Source organism: Asparagus officinalis, chromosome 3 (genome assembly GCF_001876935.1).
Source record: "Asparagus officinalis chromosome 3, Aspof.V1, whole genome shotgun sequence".
NCBI classification, from domain to species: domain Eukaryota; kingdom Viridiplantae; phylum Streptophyta; class Magnoliopsida; order Asparagales; family Asparagaceae; genus Asparagus; species Asparagus officinalis.
The window spans coordinates 10,944,728-10,964,264 of NC_033796.1; the positions used below are offsets into that span (position 1 = coordinate 10,944,728).

The 19,537-nt window shown below is 36.3% G+C and overlaps 1 protein-coding gene across 1 annotated transcript; it reads right to left on the reverse strand.

Moving 5' to 3' along the window:
- LOC109832970 (40S ribosomal protein S18) lies at positions 10,555–16,563 on the reverse strand. Its single transcript, XM_020400489.1, has 4 exons — positions 16,454–16,563; positions 16,216–16,376; positions 15,949–16,137; positions 10,555–10,883 (listed from the first exon to the last, which is right to left on the reverse strand). Exons 1-4 carry the CDS (start codon positions 16,454–16,456, stop codon positions 10,778–10,780), a joined length of 459 nt encoding a protein of 152 aa, XP_020256078.1. The 5' UTR covers positions 16,457–16,563; the 3' UTR covers positions 10,555–10,777.

The following is a 19,537-nucleotide window of genomic DNA, read 5'->3' on the forward strand; positions in this document are numbered from 1 at the left end:
CGAGATTCATAGCTAAATGGGTTCACGCAGAGACCCGACATCGATTTAGATGTAAAATATTATTAGTGATTATATTACGTTCCGCAAGTTAATATGGCAGAAACTATGAATTTATATATGCAGATATGTACGTCATGACCACATTTTAATATGAGTCATTAGACGCTAATATTTTTATATGAAGTCCCTGGTGGACTTAAAATTCCTGAATTAAGAGAAAACAAGAATCGCAACATGTATAGCATTAAATTATAAAGGTCGTTATACGACTTGAAACAGTCGGGCAGAATGTGGTATAACCGACTGAGTGAGTTCCTCCTGAAGAGGAGATATGCAAATAATGATGTCTGTCCTTGTGCGTTTATAAAGAAATTCGAAAATGGCTTCTGTATTATATCAGTCTATATTGATGATATAAATGTTATTGGAACGCACAAGGAGCTTACAGAAGCTAGCTCATGCCTAAAGACGGAGTTTGAAATGAAAGACTTGGGAAAAACCAAGTTTTCTCTCGGCCTGCAGATCGAGCATTTTCTCAGAAGGAATTTTTCTACACCAGTCAACCTATGTGAAAAAGGTTTTTGGAAAGATTTTATATGGATAAATCTCATCCACTTAGCACACCAATGGTCGACCGGTCCCTCGAAGTGGATAAAGACTCATTTAGACCCAAAGAAGATAATGAAGAAATGTTAGGATCAGAAGTTCCCTATCTGAGCACCATTGGAACACTTCTTTATCTCGCAAATTGCACCAGGCCTGATATTGCATTTGCGGTGAACTTGCTAGCAAGGTATAGTGCTTATCCTACAAGGAGGCAATGGAATGTCGTTAAACATTTCCTTCGCTATCTTCAAGGTACAAAAGATCTTGGACTATTCTATAAAAGAAACCAAGATATGACATTGGTGGGCTATTAGAACGCTGGCTATATATATGATCCCCATAACGCCAGATCCCAGACTGGTTATGTTTTTCTCTATGGTGGTACTGTCATTTCTTAGAGGTCTGTTAAGCAGACCATGGTGACTACTTCTTCTAACCACTCAGAGATTATCGCTTTATATGAGGCCTCACGAGAATGTGTATGATTAAGATCGTTGATACGACATATTTGTGGCTCGTGTGGTCTAGCGAAAGATGATATTCCCCCCAATGTCCTTTATGAGGACAATGCAGCTTGTGTTGCACAAATGAGCAGTGGATATGTAAAAGGAACCATGACAAAACATATTACTCTAAAATTCTTTTATCCACATGAGCTCCAAAAGAATGGCGAAATCACCATCGAAAAAGTTCGCTCAAGTGACAATCTTGCAGATTTGTTCACTAAATCTCTGCCTACATCAACTTATGAGAAATATGTTCACAATATGCATAGACTTGAAAGACTATCTTCTTCAGGGGGAGCAAATTCTTAAAGAACAATCCTGAAGATTGGGCCCTGAAAGTCTATTATCATAATTTGCTCCTTTTTGCTAAGTTTTGCCCCACTGGGTTTTCTTAGCATAGACTCAGAAGATTGTCATCATCAGGGGGAGAGAATTTTTAATGCAATCCCGAAGATTATGCCTTAAAGGACTATAGTTGTACTTTTTTTTCCCTTTTGCTTAAGGTTTTGTCGCCCACAGGGTTTCTTAAGCTAAAGGTTTTTTAATGCGACGGGGAATGTACTGAAGACTGGCTCGAATCCGGATTTGAAACTAATGCCAACCACAAGGTTGTAGATCCGGAAGCATCTATAGTTGTATACTCTTTTCCCTTTGGGCTAGTTTTGTCCCAGAGGATTTTCTTTAGTTAAAGGTTTTAATGAGCCAACTCATGCAACAAGAATCTACTAATGTCATGTACTCTTTCCTCGACTAGTTTTTTTTTATCCCACTGGGTTTTCTAGGCGAGGTTTTTAACGAAGGCATTGGAACATCATGTAGTAATGTCCAAGGGGGAGTGTTGTAATATAAATACAATGAATGTGGACATCTCTAGATAGAATATCTTCACTACTTGTGACTTATTAAGGTAGTCTCTTCCACAGTCTATGATAATGTAATCCATGGAGACAAAATGATGGAGGGGGAGAAATGAAGATGAATAAGAATCAGAGTGGATCATCTTTCTCCGTACGTGCTCATTTATTCTTGTTTTTATTTACCTTTTAATTTCATGTTCGCTCTATCTTATTTTGAATTATGTGATGTATTGTAGATACAACACAGATCTACCAACAGTTTCTGACTGTTGATTTAGAAATATGAATTTTTTGTGAAATTTAAGAAAGAGTGTAGGTTCTAATTAAAAATCTATTTTCTAAAATTTTGGGCTTGGGGCCCTAATACATCATTAAAAAATTAGGGTCTAATATTAAAGAAACGTAGAAAAAGTTTTATTTAGGCCCCTAGTTTACAGTTCTCTTTCGGGAACATGAAAATTAAATAAATTGGAAAACCTTTCTAGAATAGTTTTGCCATAAAATTGGATATTTATATATTGTTAGATACCTGTAATTTCTATAATTTTATCCTATAAATGCCCATTATTTCAATAATTGAGAATGTAGTTTAATGGAAAAGAGTACAAGCCTTTATTGTTAGTGATCGGCGTTCAATACTTTGTATCTCCGCTTTTTTTCACTAGAGAGAGGCCCGCACTCTCTTACTGTGATTTATTTCTAGAATAATGTCAAAAAATTAATATTTTTTATATATTCGTAAAATATCTTGAAGATGATGACACAATAATATATTATATTTTTTATAAACCTTTCAGAGGACTGGATTTTTAAGCTATATTGAATTCCTCGTATCACTAAGTTTTTTTTTATATTTGTCCAATAAAAAGGTTGGAACCACAAAATGGTATTTGTTTTTCAACTAGAGGGGCTTCCTTTAAGTTTTATTAAGAGATTTGTCCAAATAGAATTATAAACTAGGAATCTGGTAAATTTCTTGTGAGGAAAAAGATGACAGAAAAGATAATTTCAGAAAATGGCAAACAATTATGACATTAAAAATTCAATCCGAAAGGATGATAAGAAAAGATAACAAGCACTTGGCTTCCTTTAAGTTTTATTAAGAGATTTGTCCAAATAGAATTATAAACTAGGAATCTGGTAAATTTCTTGTGAGGAAAAAGATGACACAAAAGATAATTTCAGAAAATGGCAAACAATTATGACGTTAAAAATTCAATTCGAAAGGATGACAAGAAAAGATAATAGAGCACTTCCGCGTTAGTATTTTCATTTTTGGCATTGAATCGTTTTCATAATTATCGGAATGATAATATATTATATATATATATATATATATATTTATATATATATATATTATAATATATATTATAATAATATATATATATATAGTATTATAATATATTGAGTAAAGAACTTGTGTTCAACGTTATAGTGGAGCGTCCACTAAGTTGCTTAAACCATTGATGATCACTTTTATTTATTTGATTGAGGCTAACTTTGTGGATGATCCGGCTCCGTTGAACTTGATCTAGCATATTCTAAAACCGTTCCCAACCATCTCAAATTTGGGTGAAGCGTCATGGTTTGAACCGCCCCGCGACCATGTAAAAATGTTCTATTCATTTGAAAGCGCGTTAAAATTGATACGAGTGGATGAAGGGTCAATACCATTGAGGATTCACCGGCCAAAATTTGAATGTGTTGGGTTTTGTTAGGAATATGTAGATCAAGTTCAACGGAAGCGGATCATCGCACAAAAGTAGCGTCGAATCAAGTAATGCAGCAATGGCTAAGAATCACGTTATGTGGACGTCAACATTAAAGTTGAGCACATTAGTTTTATATATACTATTATATATATATTATTATATATACTATATATATAATATAATATAGTATATATATATATATATATATATATATATATATAATAGTTTGAGTTTGTAACACTATATACAATTTTAGCAAGAAATCTATTTCCAGCTAATTTGCATGACCAATACCATCTACCTTGTTCTAGTTTTGATCACATGCAACTTGCACGTATAAATTGGTGAAAGGGCTCGAAAGATAAGAATGTACTTATATCATAGTAACTCTCTCAAACATCTAAGGTTTACTACCTATAATAGCTTGGTGTTGAAATCATAATTTACAGAAATTACATTACTTTTGTGAACTTCAGACGGAAAATGAAGACTAAAGTCTATACTAAAGATGAAGATCATGTTCTCAACTATGCGCGCTCTAAAAGACATGAAAACCCACAAGCACACGCAACAAATAGCTATGTGGACCGCACTTTCTGCTGTCAAAGAAGAGGATATTAGTATAAAATCCGAAAATAAAAGGTCAGAAAATCAGATCTGAATGGGAGCAGTCGTGATTTCACTGTCTTAGAAGATTGAGGACATGTTTATCGCCCTGGCGCACTCGATCATCTCTCCCCTAGCGATAAAAAACCCCTATTCGGCCGGCCTCCATACTCAGGCGAGAGTAACAGAGATTAAGCTCATATGAAAAACGTTGCCCAAAGAGAAAAGTAAAACTTTGGAAAAATATTAACAGAGGAAGAGAGGATAGAAGAGTTGTTGTGTATCTTCCGAGGAGGAGAACCCCTGTATATATAGGAGCTGGAGACCAAAGAGTCGTTGCTCCAAATCCACACATGTCACACAGGATCCGCGTAACTCCCCGCGTCATCTCCGCATCCGTTACGAACGAGTCAAAACGTGTAAAACATGCAAAAATAAAATTTGGAAAAGTAAAAGGAATGCGCGTTATGCAAAGCCCAAAAAACCCAAAACACTATTCAAAGCCCAATAAGAGGTTAACCAATATAAACCCCTTATTATTTATCTCATTTTTCAATGTGGGACTATTCACAAAGGCAAAATTGCATTTTCATGAACAACATAGCCAACACTTTCATGACCCCCACCAACAACATTGTATGTGTATATTAGTGTTATATTATTATTATTATTATTATTATTATTATTATTATTATTATTATTATTATTATTATTATTATTATTTTGAGGCGCGTTGACGCAAAGAGGAATTGAACTCAGGCCCCACAAGATGGAGAGACACGACCCGGACTCGGGCTGAGCGGGCCAAGCTTCGGGCCGGCCTGGATTTTTTTACTTTTTTTATTTTTTAAAAATCTCTTTAAATTTTAAAATATACATAAACAATTACAGAAAATGCTAATAAAAACAATAATATTATTAATAACTTGAAATGAAATAAATTACAAATACAAAAATTATAAAAATGAAAGATGATAAAAATAACTTCTTTATTAATAATTAATAAATTCTTTACAAGTATAAATTTATTTCGGCATTCGTCGCATCACAATAGATGAGTACATCTCAACTAGGTTAGCACCTTCTTACCTATATCATTATCATTTGTAATTATTTCTAAAATAATTCATTACAAAATTAAAGCTAAGAAATAAAAATTATAATTTAATGAATATTGTTTAATCTTTATATCTATTTGTTAGTCCCGACTATTCAAATTTATCTCCAATTCTAGCCATCTGATTGATGCATTGTGTTCGCTTCTCATACCTTCACCAATCTTGTAAGCACATCACCACTTGTACAGTATACAAATATAAGCATGTCCTGTGGTCGTCGATCAAACGTCCTGCTGTGCTGAAGGCGGATTCCGAAGCTACCGTAGAAATCTGTACTGTTACTATTAGTAAGTCTCGAACCATGTTGGAAAGTATAGCATATGAAATTGATCCATATACTCTCCACCATTGTAAAATATCTAAAGTATTTCCTTAATATTTAACTAAAGAAACAGATAAATATTCATCTATTTCAGAAACCTCTAATGATGATCTAGGTCCAGATCCACCAGTTAGCTCAGCTACCATTGCATACCTATCAAAACTTATATTTTTATCTCGGCTTAAGCTCGAAGGCGCCGAAGTTGTAGATTGTTGTGTAGCTACATCATGCCTAGCTGCATACTCATCATATAAGGTTTGAAAATAATTTCTAATAGCTAAATGATGAGAAGTAGCAGTAAGGGTGGATCCATCATCTAAGTCTATAATATGTCCATTATATAATGATTCTAACAAACTTCGAAGACTAATATTCTTCAAACATGGATCAACAAGAACCCACAAACAAAAAATATGAGGAATGGACCTTAAATACTTATTAAATTTGCTCTCCATTTGAAAAATTATAGCTCCAAAAGTATCATTCATACGATATTTGGCAATTTTTTTTGAATATTTAAAATTTATAAATCAGCTAAAGTAATAGTTGGATAATAACAGCCAGATAATAACATTATAGCATCATAAAAACTAAGTTTTTATTCAGAAGCATTATGCATATAAGCAACTGTTCTAAGATTTTCTATCATGGGTTTAATTTCAGTAAATACTCTTTGAATAATTAAATTTAAAATATGACAGATACATTTAATATGAAAAAGATCACCATGATAATGACAGATTTGTTTTGATAAAATCAACAGCTATATTGTTATTACTTGCATTATCTAGTGAAAGAGAAAATATTCTTTGATCAATTTCTAGTTTCATAAGTTCTTCAATTGTTAAATTTACAACATTAATACCAGTATGTGACTCTTCAGTTGTAATAAAGGAAACAACTCTTTCAAACATTTATCAATTTTTATCAATCCAGTGTGTTGTGATACATAAATAACCAGTTTGTACTCTAGGTGTCCAAATATCAGAAGTTAAAGAAAATCTACAGTTTAAAATTTTAAAATAAGAATTTAATTTTCCTTGTTCCTCCTAATAATGTTTAAAAATATCACGTTGACGTGTTTGACGAGAAAATTTTGTAAATACGGGATAAAAATCATCTCTAACATATCTTTAAATTCATCATCTTCTACTAATTTAAAAGGAATGTTTTTAAGAATGATAAACCTGTTGACGCATTTTCTGGCTCGAGCAGCATCATAATTCTAACTACCGAGACTACCAGAAGAGAAGGATTAATGGGAAATCATAGATTGTCGGATATCTTCTTGAGGATTCTGACCTTTGTTATGTTTTTCTATATGATGTTTGAGGTGGTTGGTGCCACTCTTATGATGAGCTTGGAAAGTCTTGCCGCACAACGCACATTTAGCCTTCTGGGTGAAGATCCTACTGTGTTCATCCTTGGTGACGTCTATCTTCTCGAAAAAATTACACACATTGGATCTCGGCCTTTTAGGAGCTATTGGTGTAGAATCGTCGTCACTGGATTTGGGATTAACATCGGTAGGATCGGTAGGAGTAGTTGTAGGAGGACTCATTTCAAGATCGGTAGGAGATAGATTTGCTCTTCATAACTAGATTCGGAAGCCATTTGATAAAATGATTAGAAAGTATAAGAGATTATTAGAGGGTATAAGAGAGTATAAGATTGTATAAGAGAGTATTAGAGAGAAGTAGATGAGTTTTGGTGTGAGGAGAAGGAGTGAAAACCCTCTTTTATTTAATTATAAAGGTAGCCTCCTAGGCAAATGACCAAAAAACCATCACCATATGACCGTTTTTTGACCGTTTTTTGTTGCCCCAGCCAGCCTTGTTCCGGGTCGGGCCGGGTTACGGCCCGAGCCGACGAGTTTTTTAGACAGGCTTACGTATATGTTAAGTGTTGTGCTTAGGATATGTATTACACACATTGGATCTCGGCCTTTTAGGAGCTATTGGTGTAGAATCGTCGTCACTGGATTTGGGATTAACATCGGTAGGATCGGTAGGAGTAGTTGTAGGAGGACTCATTTCAAGATCGGTAGGAGATAGATTTGCTCTTCATAACTAGATTCGGAAGCCATTTGATAAAATGATTAGAAAGTATAAGAGATTATTAGAGGGTATAAGAGAGTATAAGATTGTATAAGAGAGTATTAGAGAGAAGTAGATGAGTTTTGGTGTGAGGAGAAGGAGTGAAAACCCTCTTTTATTTAATTATAAAGGTAGCCTCCTAGGCAAATGACCAAAAAACCATCACCATATGACCGTTTTTTGACCGTTTTTTGTTGCCCCAGCCAGCCTTGTTCCGGGTCGGGCCGGGTTACGGCCCGAGCCGACGAGTTTTTTAGACAGGCTTACGTATATGTTAAGTGTTGTGCTTAGGATATGTATATGATGCTACATATAGTATGTTAGTCTAATAATTGAAAATAACGAATTTTATGATCATAGTGATGGCAACGATACCTATAAACATCTTATTTGCTTGCATGTGGAAGATGCTCTTCACTTTAAAAAGTCAGCAAGAGAATAACACGCAATTAATAATTTGTTGCTGACTTAATGCTGGTACTCTATTATTTATTTGGCAATAGTATCTGCACAAAAATTAATTGACTAGACTAGCTTTTTGTAGGCTGCATTTGCATTTGCAACCCTTTATAAGCTAAAAGTAAGTAAATGCATATTCATCTTTCCATTAAAAAGAAAAAATATTATTGATGAAGGGTCTTCCATAATTATCATATCTTCATTATTTGAAGGTTGATACTTTTAATTCAATGACGGAATCATGATTTTATTGTTAATCAAGTTGATAGGTTTCTTCTCTTTTGGGCTAGTTTAATATAATTGATAATTGGTATTGAGTCCTCAGATTCCATGTGATCCCTTTGAGACTTATTTCTAAAGCACTATAGTGCTTAAAGGCATGGATACCTATAATTTTTATGATCCTCTCCCGCCCTAATTCATTTGCTATGCTTCTGCTGAGCAGTAAAGGGAAAAAAAACAAAAACTATATTTTCTCCAATCAAATCACAATTTTATTTTTGCGAGGAAACTTTTCTATGATCCTTCGAACCATATGTATCAAACACCTTGGCGCGGCTAAGAGGCACCCCCCAACTCACGGCCTCGGATGTTCCACCAAATTAAATTCGTGTAAGTGTTCATCAAGAGAATCAAACTTGAGATCTTAGAGTACTGCTCATAAGTAGCTTACCAACTTGGCTAGACCCTCTTGGGCATCAAATCACAACTTTGCTACTCTACTTGTTCATGCATTTGGCCATCAATTTTGTGTGTGTGTATCACACATCACATTATTGTGTTTGACTAAAATTAGACTTGACCCTCACACCGCATGCTTGGGCAGCTTTTATTATCCATTATATATGGTCTCCTTAAAATACTAAATTTTTTGGGTATGTTTTGTCCTTGTTTATATAAAGAGACTTCAGATCGGTCTTGATTTCGGGTCTTTCACGCTTCAAGTTCTTTTACCACCATGCCAACATGATGAGCTCCAAATGCCTAATCAACATTAATTTCTTCCACAGCTCAAAATTGTATACAGATCCAACTACTTTCTTTATATCTATATACGTATACGTGTCCTCCCAAATTTTATAAAAGATTCTCATATCCGCATGAATATGCTGTCGGGTATGCCTATATCATGCCATGATCCATGAAAATGGTGGGGCTATCTTTTCCTACGTCACAAGCATGAAACAAATTAGAGCCAGAGGTATGACATGAGGATAGTTGGATTTCACTTTAGCCGCCAGCTCTTTGATACTGATTATGGAAAAAAATAAAGTACAACTGGATTCATAGCGTACTTAAATAATATCAAACGTTGAATTATTACATTTTAGGAGGTGCACATTTAATAACATGATCATCCTCAACAGACACTTTCTCAATAGAATTGATGCTAGAGTAATAGGAATGTTAGAATCTAGCAAGTTATATGTAGTATTTTTGGTTTGGTCCCCAAAAAGCTCTTTTTTATGCCGTCATGGAACGAGCATCACGGTACACTAATCCCAAAATCCTTTGTAATCTAATCACTCACCCAAAAGGAGGACTTTGAATAGCTTCTGCCCCCATTAGTGGCCACAAAGTTTTGTTAGAATCACACTTTATCTCATCTGAGGTTGCCAACGTTCGAACAAGTTGCGAGGATAATTGCTCCACTTGTTCAACAAATGCAACAAAAGCTGCTGATGGCGATATTCGTGAAGAAGCACGATGAATGACTTCCTAAACATTTACACGTTTACTTGGGATCATGTTAGTGAAACTGTGAACTCCTCCAGAAAAATCGCTTTTGAGAAAGTGTGAAAAGTAAACTGGACAAATTTTCAAAACCAACCCATTTGATAAACTAATTGTAAAAAACGACCCGTTTCAGATTTATTTAGAGAAACCGACCTGGTTTCAGCACTGTCGCTGAAACCAGGTCGGTTTTTCTAAAAAACTTTACGAAACTTCACGGGAGTTCAACTCCTGTGAAGTTTTTTCTCATAACAAAACTTCACGGGAGTCGAACTCCCGTGAAGTTTCGGAAACTTTTTTTCAAAAACCGACCTGGTTTCAGCGCTGAGGCTAAAACCAGGTCGGTTTTTGCAAATAAAACTGAAATGGATCTTTTTTTGGGAATAGTTTATCAAATGGGTTGGTTTTGAAAATTTGTCCAAAGGAAACTACTATAATTTTGCTATCAGTGTCAAAGAGTGATGAATTTACGTCACCAAAATAAACATTAGCCGATAATCTTCGGTTCAATGAAAAAGAGAAAACATAAAAAGCAAAATCAATCTCAAAAGAAAATACCTTGATAAATAAACTCAGACGGAGAAACATAATTATAGAGTAGGAAAAACCACACACGAGACATGAATTGTTCTAACTCGAGACTTACATTGTTCAACTGATTACCGAAAAACAAGCCTAAAACATTGTCCAAGACAAGCTGAGCTACACAATGTCTAATTGAACTTCCAGCCTCAAAACCGAACCAGATGAAACTCAAGGTTTCAACGCTTCTTAGAGACACCAACGGTCTTTCCTCTCCTGCCAGTGGTTTTAGTGTGCTGCCCCCTGACACGAAGGCCCCAGTAGTGCCTCAGCCCACGGTGGTTCCTGCACATTGACATCGGATAATAATCATACTGAAACATATTTGAAGTGTATTTGGTTTTCAGCACCTTGAACAAGTGACTATGGATGTAAAAAGTCGGGACGAATTATTCAAAAGTGCTACATCCATATGTAAAAAGGAAAAGGAATTTTGAATACGACCACTGCTTTTTTGTTAGGAAGAAAGTTAAGGTATATGTCCTCAATAATGTATTAATGGAAAGAAAACTAATTATGAGAGACAGTAACCTCAACAAATATTAGGAAACATTCTGTGAATCTGTCTGTATATATACCAGGACAAAACATTCAGAATATATTAACAGAATATAAAGCCACAAGGTGAAGTAACGCCACAAGGTGAAGTAACAATAATTTGAAGTGTAATTTAGATAAAGGTAATGCTAACCATTGGTTTTCTAGCCAATGGCATCAAAGTCCTATACAGGGTGTGTAAAATGATGGGAACTATATCACCGCAAAGTCCTTGGGGAGTAGGTCTCATAGAAAAGGGGAAATTGTCAGGGCCATCAAAAAATGATTATTGTCACCACCATGTTATCAAGTAGTTTCTTTGTCAGCAAGGAAAATTGCAGGACAGTTGAAAACATTGGGTCCCAAATGTACGCAATTAAATCAGTCACGGCTATTACTACTGTAGGTCAAGCAGGGATGCCTTGGTAGTGTACAAGGAACATCTTCTAGGTTAATGGCTGGTGGTGGAGAGCATAATGGACTATGATGTTTGGAAGACTGGATATCAAATAATTACATTTCACTTGAAATATGCTTTTTTATGACCTTTATACATTCTATTGCTATGTTCTCGAGTAATGAGGACGTGGAGGGGAAAAAAGTCATTCTCTCTGGCATCCAGAGCTTAGCCTGGTTCTGCAGTTGGTGCAGAGGTGTGATTAAGCAGTTGCACGAGGAACATCTTGGTTAATTAATGAAGATGGAGGCTACTAGACTATAATGTTTGAAGATTGGATTTATCAGACAATTACAGTTCAAGTAACAGATGCTTTTACTGCTTTTCTCTCTGACTTTTTACAAATGCTATGCCTCGATTCTCAAGAAAATAAGGAATACGTGGAAGGAAACAGGTTATTAATTATCTTACACCCACACCTTAGCCTCGTACATCAAATATCAAAACAAAACCGCTTAAAATTATTGTCTTTGAGAAAACCCCGTGTAAGTATCGCAGGTTCCCAGCAGATCGGCATCAGTTACCTTTAATACTAAAGGTAAACGAAATTTTTTAAATGTTAGTTTAGCAATATCTCCTGCGACCTGGTTTTATGGTGTCCTTGGGTATAGCTTTATTATGCCCTTTACTGGAATACACACTTCACTATCACAGATCATTTTGCAAGATGAACTGTAAAACAAGTTCTGAAGTTCCCCTCATTGATGTTTGGTGATATTGAGGCAACATGCTACCAGCTCATTGTCATCCGCCAAGAATTTAAATGCTTTAGCACATAGATCTTATTTCCATCACTATCTCTGTTTCAGAACTTCAATGGCTTCACTACACTACTTATTAATTTATGATTTATATTTCAACATAAAGGAGCGCATTAAAGTAGACAGAATTAGACTCCACTCTGAGAACCAACATTATAAAGGAAGCAAATCAATGTTATATTAAACGTTGGGCGCTTCTAGGCGTCGGACTTGGCGCACGACGCTTAGTCGCCTAGGCGGGCATCTAAGCAGTTTCTGGGCGTTTTTTTCTTTTTTTTTTTACTTGAAGATAAATATATATACTCAATCAAAGATGCATAAATACTAAAATACCAACACTATTAACTAAATTGCTTGGTTTACCGATTACAATAGCTCTTTGTATGCTTATACTTCTCATCTCAAATTATAAATTCACCTCAATAGTGAAAAACTCATTCTCAACTCAAATTACTGTTAACTTTATAAGTTACTGTTAAGTTTAAATTAACAATAAACTTAAACTTAAGTTTACTGTTAACTAAAATATTGTTAACTTAAGTTTACTGTTTACTTAAACTAAAGTTTACCATCAACAAAAAACTTAATATTGACTTAAACTTAAACTTAAACTTAAGTTTACTGTTAAACTTAAACTTAAGTTTCCTGTTAGTTTAAACTTAAGTTTAACTTAAACTTAAACTTAAGTTTACTGTTAACTTACCCTTCTTAAGTTTAAGTTACTGTTGTTAACTAACTTAGATATTTAAGAAGTACTCTTTACCTTGTTAGTAGTTACAAAGATCGAGGGAACTCGACAATGTTACAGAAGGCGCTAGGCAAACTAGGCGTTTGAGCGAGCGCCTAGCGTCTAGACCCATGGGCGTACGTCTAGGCGTTTGACTATTTTTAAATTATTTAATTATAATAATTAATAAAAATATATATTAAATTCATATAAATTTTTATAAAAAGATAGCAACCTTAGTTCCACAATAAATAATGCATACTTAAATACTAAATAGCCAAAATAATAATTAACAAGGCTAGAGCCTAAGATTTTTTTTATTTTTAATTATAATAATTGATAGTGAATGTCAACGTTATAGAAAGCTTAGATGCCAAACTAGTGTCTAGACGGATTTCTTTCTTCATTTAAGTGGTGGTCGATGAGGTTTTGCTAAAAGTCGGAGGAGGTAGTGGAGGTGTTCATATTTGGAGGTTAATGGAGTTTGGATGACGTGTAGGCTACAACACGTAAAATCACAACCAAGGCCTACAAGATGCAATCCACGTAAGCAGACAATGCTCCCCTAAACGCTCGTAAAATTTAGATGGGCAGCCTAAATACCGCTTAGGCGGTAGGCGCTAGTTAGGCGGCCTAGGTACCGCTTAGGTCTAAGCGTACGCCTAAGCGGACTAGGCAGAGGTTTTTTAAAAAAGTGAAGCAAATATATCCACTCCAAACAGATGTACCAGATCCCCTTGTGTGTTACCTACTTATCATATTCCATCAAATGCCTACTTTAGTAGACATGGCTTTATAGCGACAAGAAGCTCCAACCAGGACACAAAGCAAACGCGGTCATTCAACTAAATCCAACCATTTATAGTTCCAAATGCCTGGTGGGTTATAAATATTCCAACTAGTCAAACATACTCCAACCACGCCAACAGGAAATGCATACAAGAGAGGACACATCGGCAAATAGTCAGAAATAAAAATAACCAACTGCCTAAATTCTAAAAAAGACAGATGGAACTGCAATCAACAAAAAACATAACACCTTTCACTCTAGATACTTTGCACAGATGCAAATCCTACAACGCTCGATCATAGACACGGACAGATCATTTCTTTGAAAGATTGCAAGCATAAATAAATTTTCAAAATTTAAATGAACTCCTTTAATAAATCAAAGTTGATTGGAGATGTAAAATTTTTGGACTACATCAGGAATACAGAGAAGAATAAGATCATCAAACAATTTGATAATTCATACTAAAAATCAACTCTTATATATAACATTTCTCAAAGCATTGCCTTCAACAATAGATTCATCATCAAGTGAGATGGACAATACCTCCAAATATTCATTATCCTTAATCCAAAATATTCATGTTAAGTTGTCGAATTGGTTTCTACTTTCTGCGTATATTTCAGCCGTAAACAAACTCAAATTTGCCCATGACACGACATCTAAATTCTTATATAATGCACGCTAACAAGAGTATACAACTTCACATCTATCCTAATGACATGAAATGTTAAATGTGAATAAACTCTTGGCATTACTTTTATCGAAGGGAGACATTTACGTTAATTACATAGAAAGGAAGTTAATATATCCAAATATGTCTACATTTGTGCTACTACTTAAGCACACAACAAAGAATCTCATAACTTCCTGTTAATCACCAAGGAATCATTAAAAATCAACATAATTATAAATAATCAAGTATATGCATGATTTTTTTTTAAATCTAAAAATATAACAAATACATGATATATGAAATAGTATAATCAATATAATAAAAACATAAAAATGATTGTTTAACATAAATAATATTTTTTTAAAATATATTTAAAAATATAACTTCGGTAGTATGTATACTTTGGCATAGAATTAACTGCATTCATAAAAAGATGTAAAACTTACATCCTACATTCTATCTTTTTCACATGTAATTGATGTAAATAATGAGATTTTTTATTCTTATATGCGTATCTATTCCAAATAATACCACAAAAAATAGTCAATTATTTGCCCGGAATTGGGATTGAGACAACTATCATAAAATATGCATTATGGAAAAAAACAATAGCACGAAAAAAGATTCTTAAAGCAAACTCTTCTGGCACTCACAAAAAAAATCAAATCTTCTGATGATCAAAATAGTAAAAAAACACATTTGGTGCACATTATCTAGTTTGGATGCATTTCTTACCAGGGAAAAGCCAATAGTCTCACATAAATTACAGACCACTAAAACAGCAACTAGGAAGATATAAACATTGTACAGGAATAGATTTCCGCCTCAAACCTAAAACCGATATCATTTTAAGTAGATTGCTTAACTTCAAGTATCTTTATGTAAACTATAGCTCAGATGTTAAAGTTTAATAGTAATAAACACATTATGAAAATCAAATTGAAAACAGCGAGACATTATTCTACAAAGTCAATGATCCGCTTAAGACTTGATCGCCAACTAGAAAAATAGCTCGCACTACAAAGATCCAAAATTTCAATCAAATCACAAATGTAACCTAACAACAACTATATGACAAAGTTTCCTACATCCTGTGCAGTTTTTTTTTACAGGTTTTTCTCTTAACCAAGAGAAAACAATGGATGAAAGCCAAACTAATAATACAAACCGTGACATGGTATTGCCTACTAAAAATTTTAATTTGGATAGTAGAGATAACAACCCAATGGCACCCAAAAGAATAATGCAAGAAAACCCACATTGTTTACAGTAGTTCTTAAACAATAAGATCATAGAGGGGTAAGATATGCAATTTATAGTTCCACAAACTAAAACAGTAGAAAAAAGAGAGCATAAACTTATAACCATAAAGAGAGATACAAAAGTCAAAATGATAGCAGACCTGATTTTCTTCAAGCGTTCCAAATCATCCCTGAGCTTCATATCCAAAGCATTGGAAACAACCTGAGAGTACCTCCCATCTTTATAATCCTTCTTTCTGTTCAAAAACCAATCCGGGATCTTGAACTGACGAGGATTAGCAACGATCGTCATCAGATTCTCAAGCTCAGCAGCTGAGAGCTCTCCGGCCCTAAAAACAATCAAAAACAAAACTTTAAAAGTTAAAAGATACAAAACCCCTAACTTCACAAGATCTCAACGATGATACCTCTTGTTCATGTCAACATCCGCTTTTTTGCAGACGATGTTGGCGAATCGACGGCCGATACCCTTGATCGATGTGAGAGCGAACATGATCTTTTGCTTTCCATCGACGTTCGTGTTGAGAACACGAAGAATGTGCTGAAAATCCTCGTTCGCGACTAAAGACTGTGGTATAAGAGGCGAACTTAGATCTATAATTTCTGAAATGAGGAATATTGGTAAGGGATCTGAGAGATACTCACCATGGTTGCTAGGGTTTTTGATGATCTCCGAGCGATGAAGAAGGCGACGGCTCGAGATGAAACAGAGAAACAAAACCCTAGGAAATAAACGATATATAACGAAGAGAGGATGGTTAATGGGCCGGATCCATTTTTATTTTTACTGTCCTTTAACTCTTACCCAATGAGCAATTGGCGTGAACTTGGGCCTTGGCCCAAATAAGTTTCTTAATTAACGACTACTTATGATGTTTGGGTCGCTATTCAGGCGATGCATAGCATGAAGCGCAGCAATAATCAACACTTGTCGATCAAATTAGACATGAAGAAGACCTATGAGCGGATGGACTTGAACTATCTTCAGGCGATAATGCTAAAATGAAGTTTAGTGATTGATGGATTGTGTTGGGGCGTGGTCACGCCCACCGTCGCGGAAGCGATATCACCTGAGAGATAGCACTGGCTTTTGTTGTCACAAAAGCACAAGTCAACCTCTATATTCTTGTTTCTTAAAGGAAACTAGAATAGATAGTGAAATTCTTATTTCTCAAAGGAAACAAGAATCGAAAGTGATATATTTCATCAAAGTGAAATATACACTCTTCCTCTCATCAGTTCAATGACTGAAATATCGAGGGAACCTACAAGCTATGGCAACTCACAGATAAGACAAATACAAACACGGGATTTTTACGTGGTTCGGCAAACTAGCCTACGTCCACGGGAGGGGGTTTCACTATGGAGGAAAAATACCAAACTTATACAAGTTCTCTCTTCCTCTCTTTCTTTTCTCTCAAAAAACTCCACTTGAGATTTTCCCACAATTTTCCCCACACTAAAAACAACACACAATCTCTCCTATTTATAGGAGAAAAAACTGAAGTTAGTGGGCGGGATAGACTGGCGGGAAAGGAGGACTCGCGCGGGAAACGGCGCGGCACTAAACTCGAGCGAGCAGCAGGACGACGCACGAAACTCGTGCTGTCCTCTCGAGCTCACATGGACAGGCGGCGCGTGCGGCACGGACACGAGCTCACGACGAGAGCTCGTCCGCACACGAGAGGAAACGGCGGAAACGTGGGTGGGCCCTCCATGTCCCCCACGATCACAATTCTCCACCTCGTACATCATTTGATAAACTTCAAATTATGGACGAACACCAGAAGAACCCCACGAACTCCACCAGAGAGATATCCAGACCAAACCAGGCCAAACCAGCTGCGTCACTATACCGCGACTGCCTACGTACCCTCCACCGGGATCAAGCTAATCGTAGTTCTGCAATTATTCTCCAACATAGTCTCCACCTCACCTCCATCACCGCCCCACAGGGCCATGCCCTCTTGGGCAACTCAACACGGGCTGATATGAAGCAAGTCCAAGCAATGCTTAAACTTGCTACCTGTGACCACCTTGGTTAACATGTCTGCGAGATTCTCATTCGTATGCACCTTCATGAGAGAAATATCGCCTTCCTTTATGACATCCCGCACAAAATGATACCTGACGTCGATATGCTTAGTACGAGCATGGTGAACTTGATTTTTCGCCAAGTGAATCGCACTCTGACTATCGCACCACAAGTTCACACTTTCCTGCTCGATCCCCAAATCGTCTAGAAGACCTCACAACCACAATGCTTCCTTCACTCCCTCCGCCATAGCCATGTACTCGGCCTCTGTTGTAGAAAGTGTCACTGTAGCCTGCAACATCGATCGCCAACTAATTGGAGCTCCATGTATCCTAAATACATAACCAGTAGTAGATCGCCGTCTATCTAGATCGCCCGCATAATTTGAGTCCACATACCCGTCGATCTGACATGTATCTCCACCAAAACACAGACCCGTATCCGCGATATCTTTCAAGTACCTCAGGACCCATTTCACTGCTTCCCAGTGCGCCTTTCCCGGATTCGTCATGAATCTGCTGACCACACTAACCGCCTGTGAAATATCAGGGCGTGTACACACCATTGCGTACATTAAACTGGCAACTGCACTAGCATAAGGGACACGATTCATGTGTGTCTTATCTTCCGCTGTAGTGGAAGATTATTTACCTGAAAGCCTAAAGTGTGGAGCCAATGGTGTCACCACCGACTTTGCACTTTGCATCCCGAACCTCATGATCACCCGCTCTATGTAGCCCTTCTGACTCAAGAACAATCGCTGATTCGCCCGCTCTCTTCTAATCTCCATACCCAGTATTTTCCTAGCAGCGCTCATGTCCTTTATCTCGAACTCATTGCTAAGTTGAGATTTCAGCTTATCTATCTCCACATTGTTCTTCGATGCAATAAGCATGTCATCCACATATAAAAGGAGATAGATATAATCACCTCCACGAAGCTTCCGAATGTAAACACAACAATCATAGTCGCTTCGGGAAAACTCATGCTTCAGCATGAAGGAGTCAAATCGCTTGTACCACTGTCGCGAAGATTGCTTCAATCCATAAAGTGACATTCTCAAGCGACATACATGATTCTCCTTATCCTCAACCTTGTATCCCTCAGGTTGATGCATATAGATCTCTTCATCCAAGTCTCCGTGCAAGAAGGCTGTCTTGACATCGAGTTGTTCCAGCTCAAGATCACCATGAACAACAATACTCAATATCACCCGAATAGAAGTGTGTTTTACCACCGGAGAAAATATCTCATTGTAATCCACACCCTCTCTTTGTGCAAACCTCTTAGCCACTAGCCTCGCCTTGTACCTCGTACCACCGAGCTTTGAAGAATCTTCCTTTCTCTTATACACCCACTTACAACCAATAGCTTTTCTTCCTACGGGCAATGGGACCACCTCCCATGTTTGGTTCTTCCGGAGAGATTCTATCTCCTCCTCCATCGCAGCCAACCAACTCTCACTATTCTTGTCTCGAATAGCTTCCTTGAAGGAGACCGGCTCATCTTCCTCCACCGAGAGTGCGTATTCAACCAAATTAACCTGCCCATAGTGCTTCAGGGGTTGATCAGCCCCCAGCTTCTGAACCTGCTTGTATGCTCGCATTGGCCTAGTGGAAGCCAAACTATCTTCGAGCTGTTGTTGTAATCCCAAGAAAATTGCCTTCTTGGCCCTCGCGTCAAGCTTTCCCTCG

Excerpts from the sequence above, each read along its gene's own strand:
- LOC109832970 (XM_020400489.1), bottom strand. Across the intron at positions 16,138-16,215 it reads GATGTTGACATGAACAAGAG|GGCCGGAGAGCTCTCAGCTG; the intron begins GTATCATCGTTG and ends GATTGTTTTTAG. Across the intron at positions 10,884-15,948 it reads GAACGCTTGAAGAAAATCAG|GAACCACCGTGGGCTGAGGC; the intron begins GTCTGCTATCAT and ends GTCAATGTGCAG.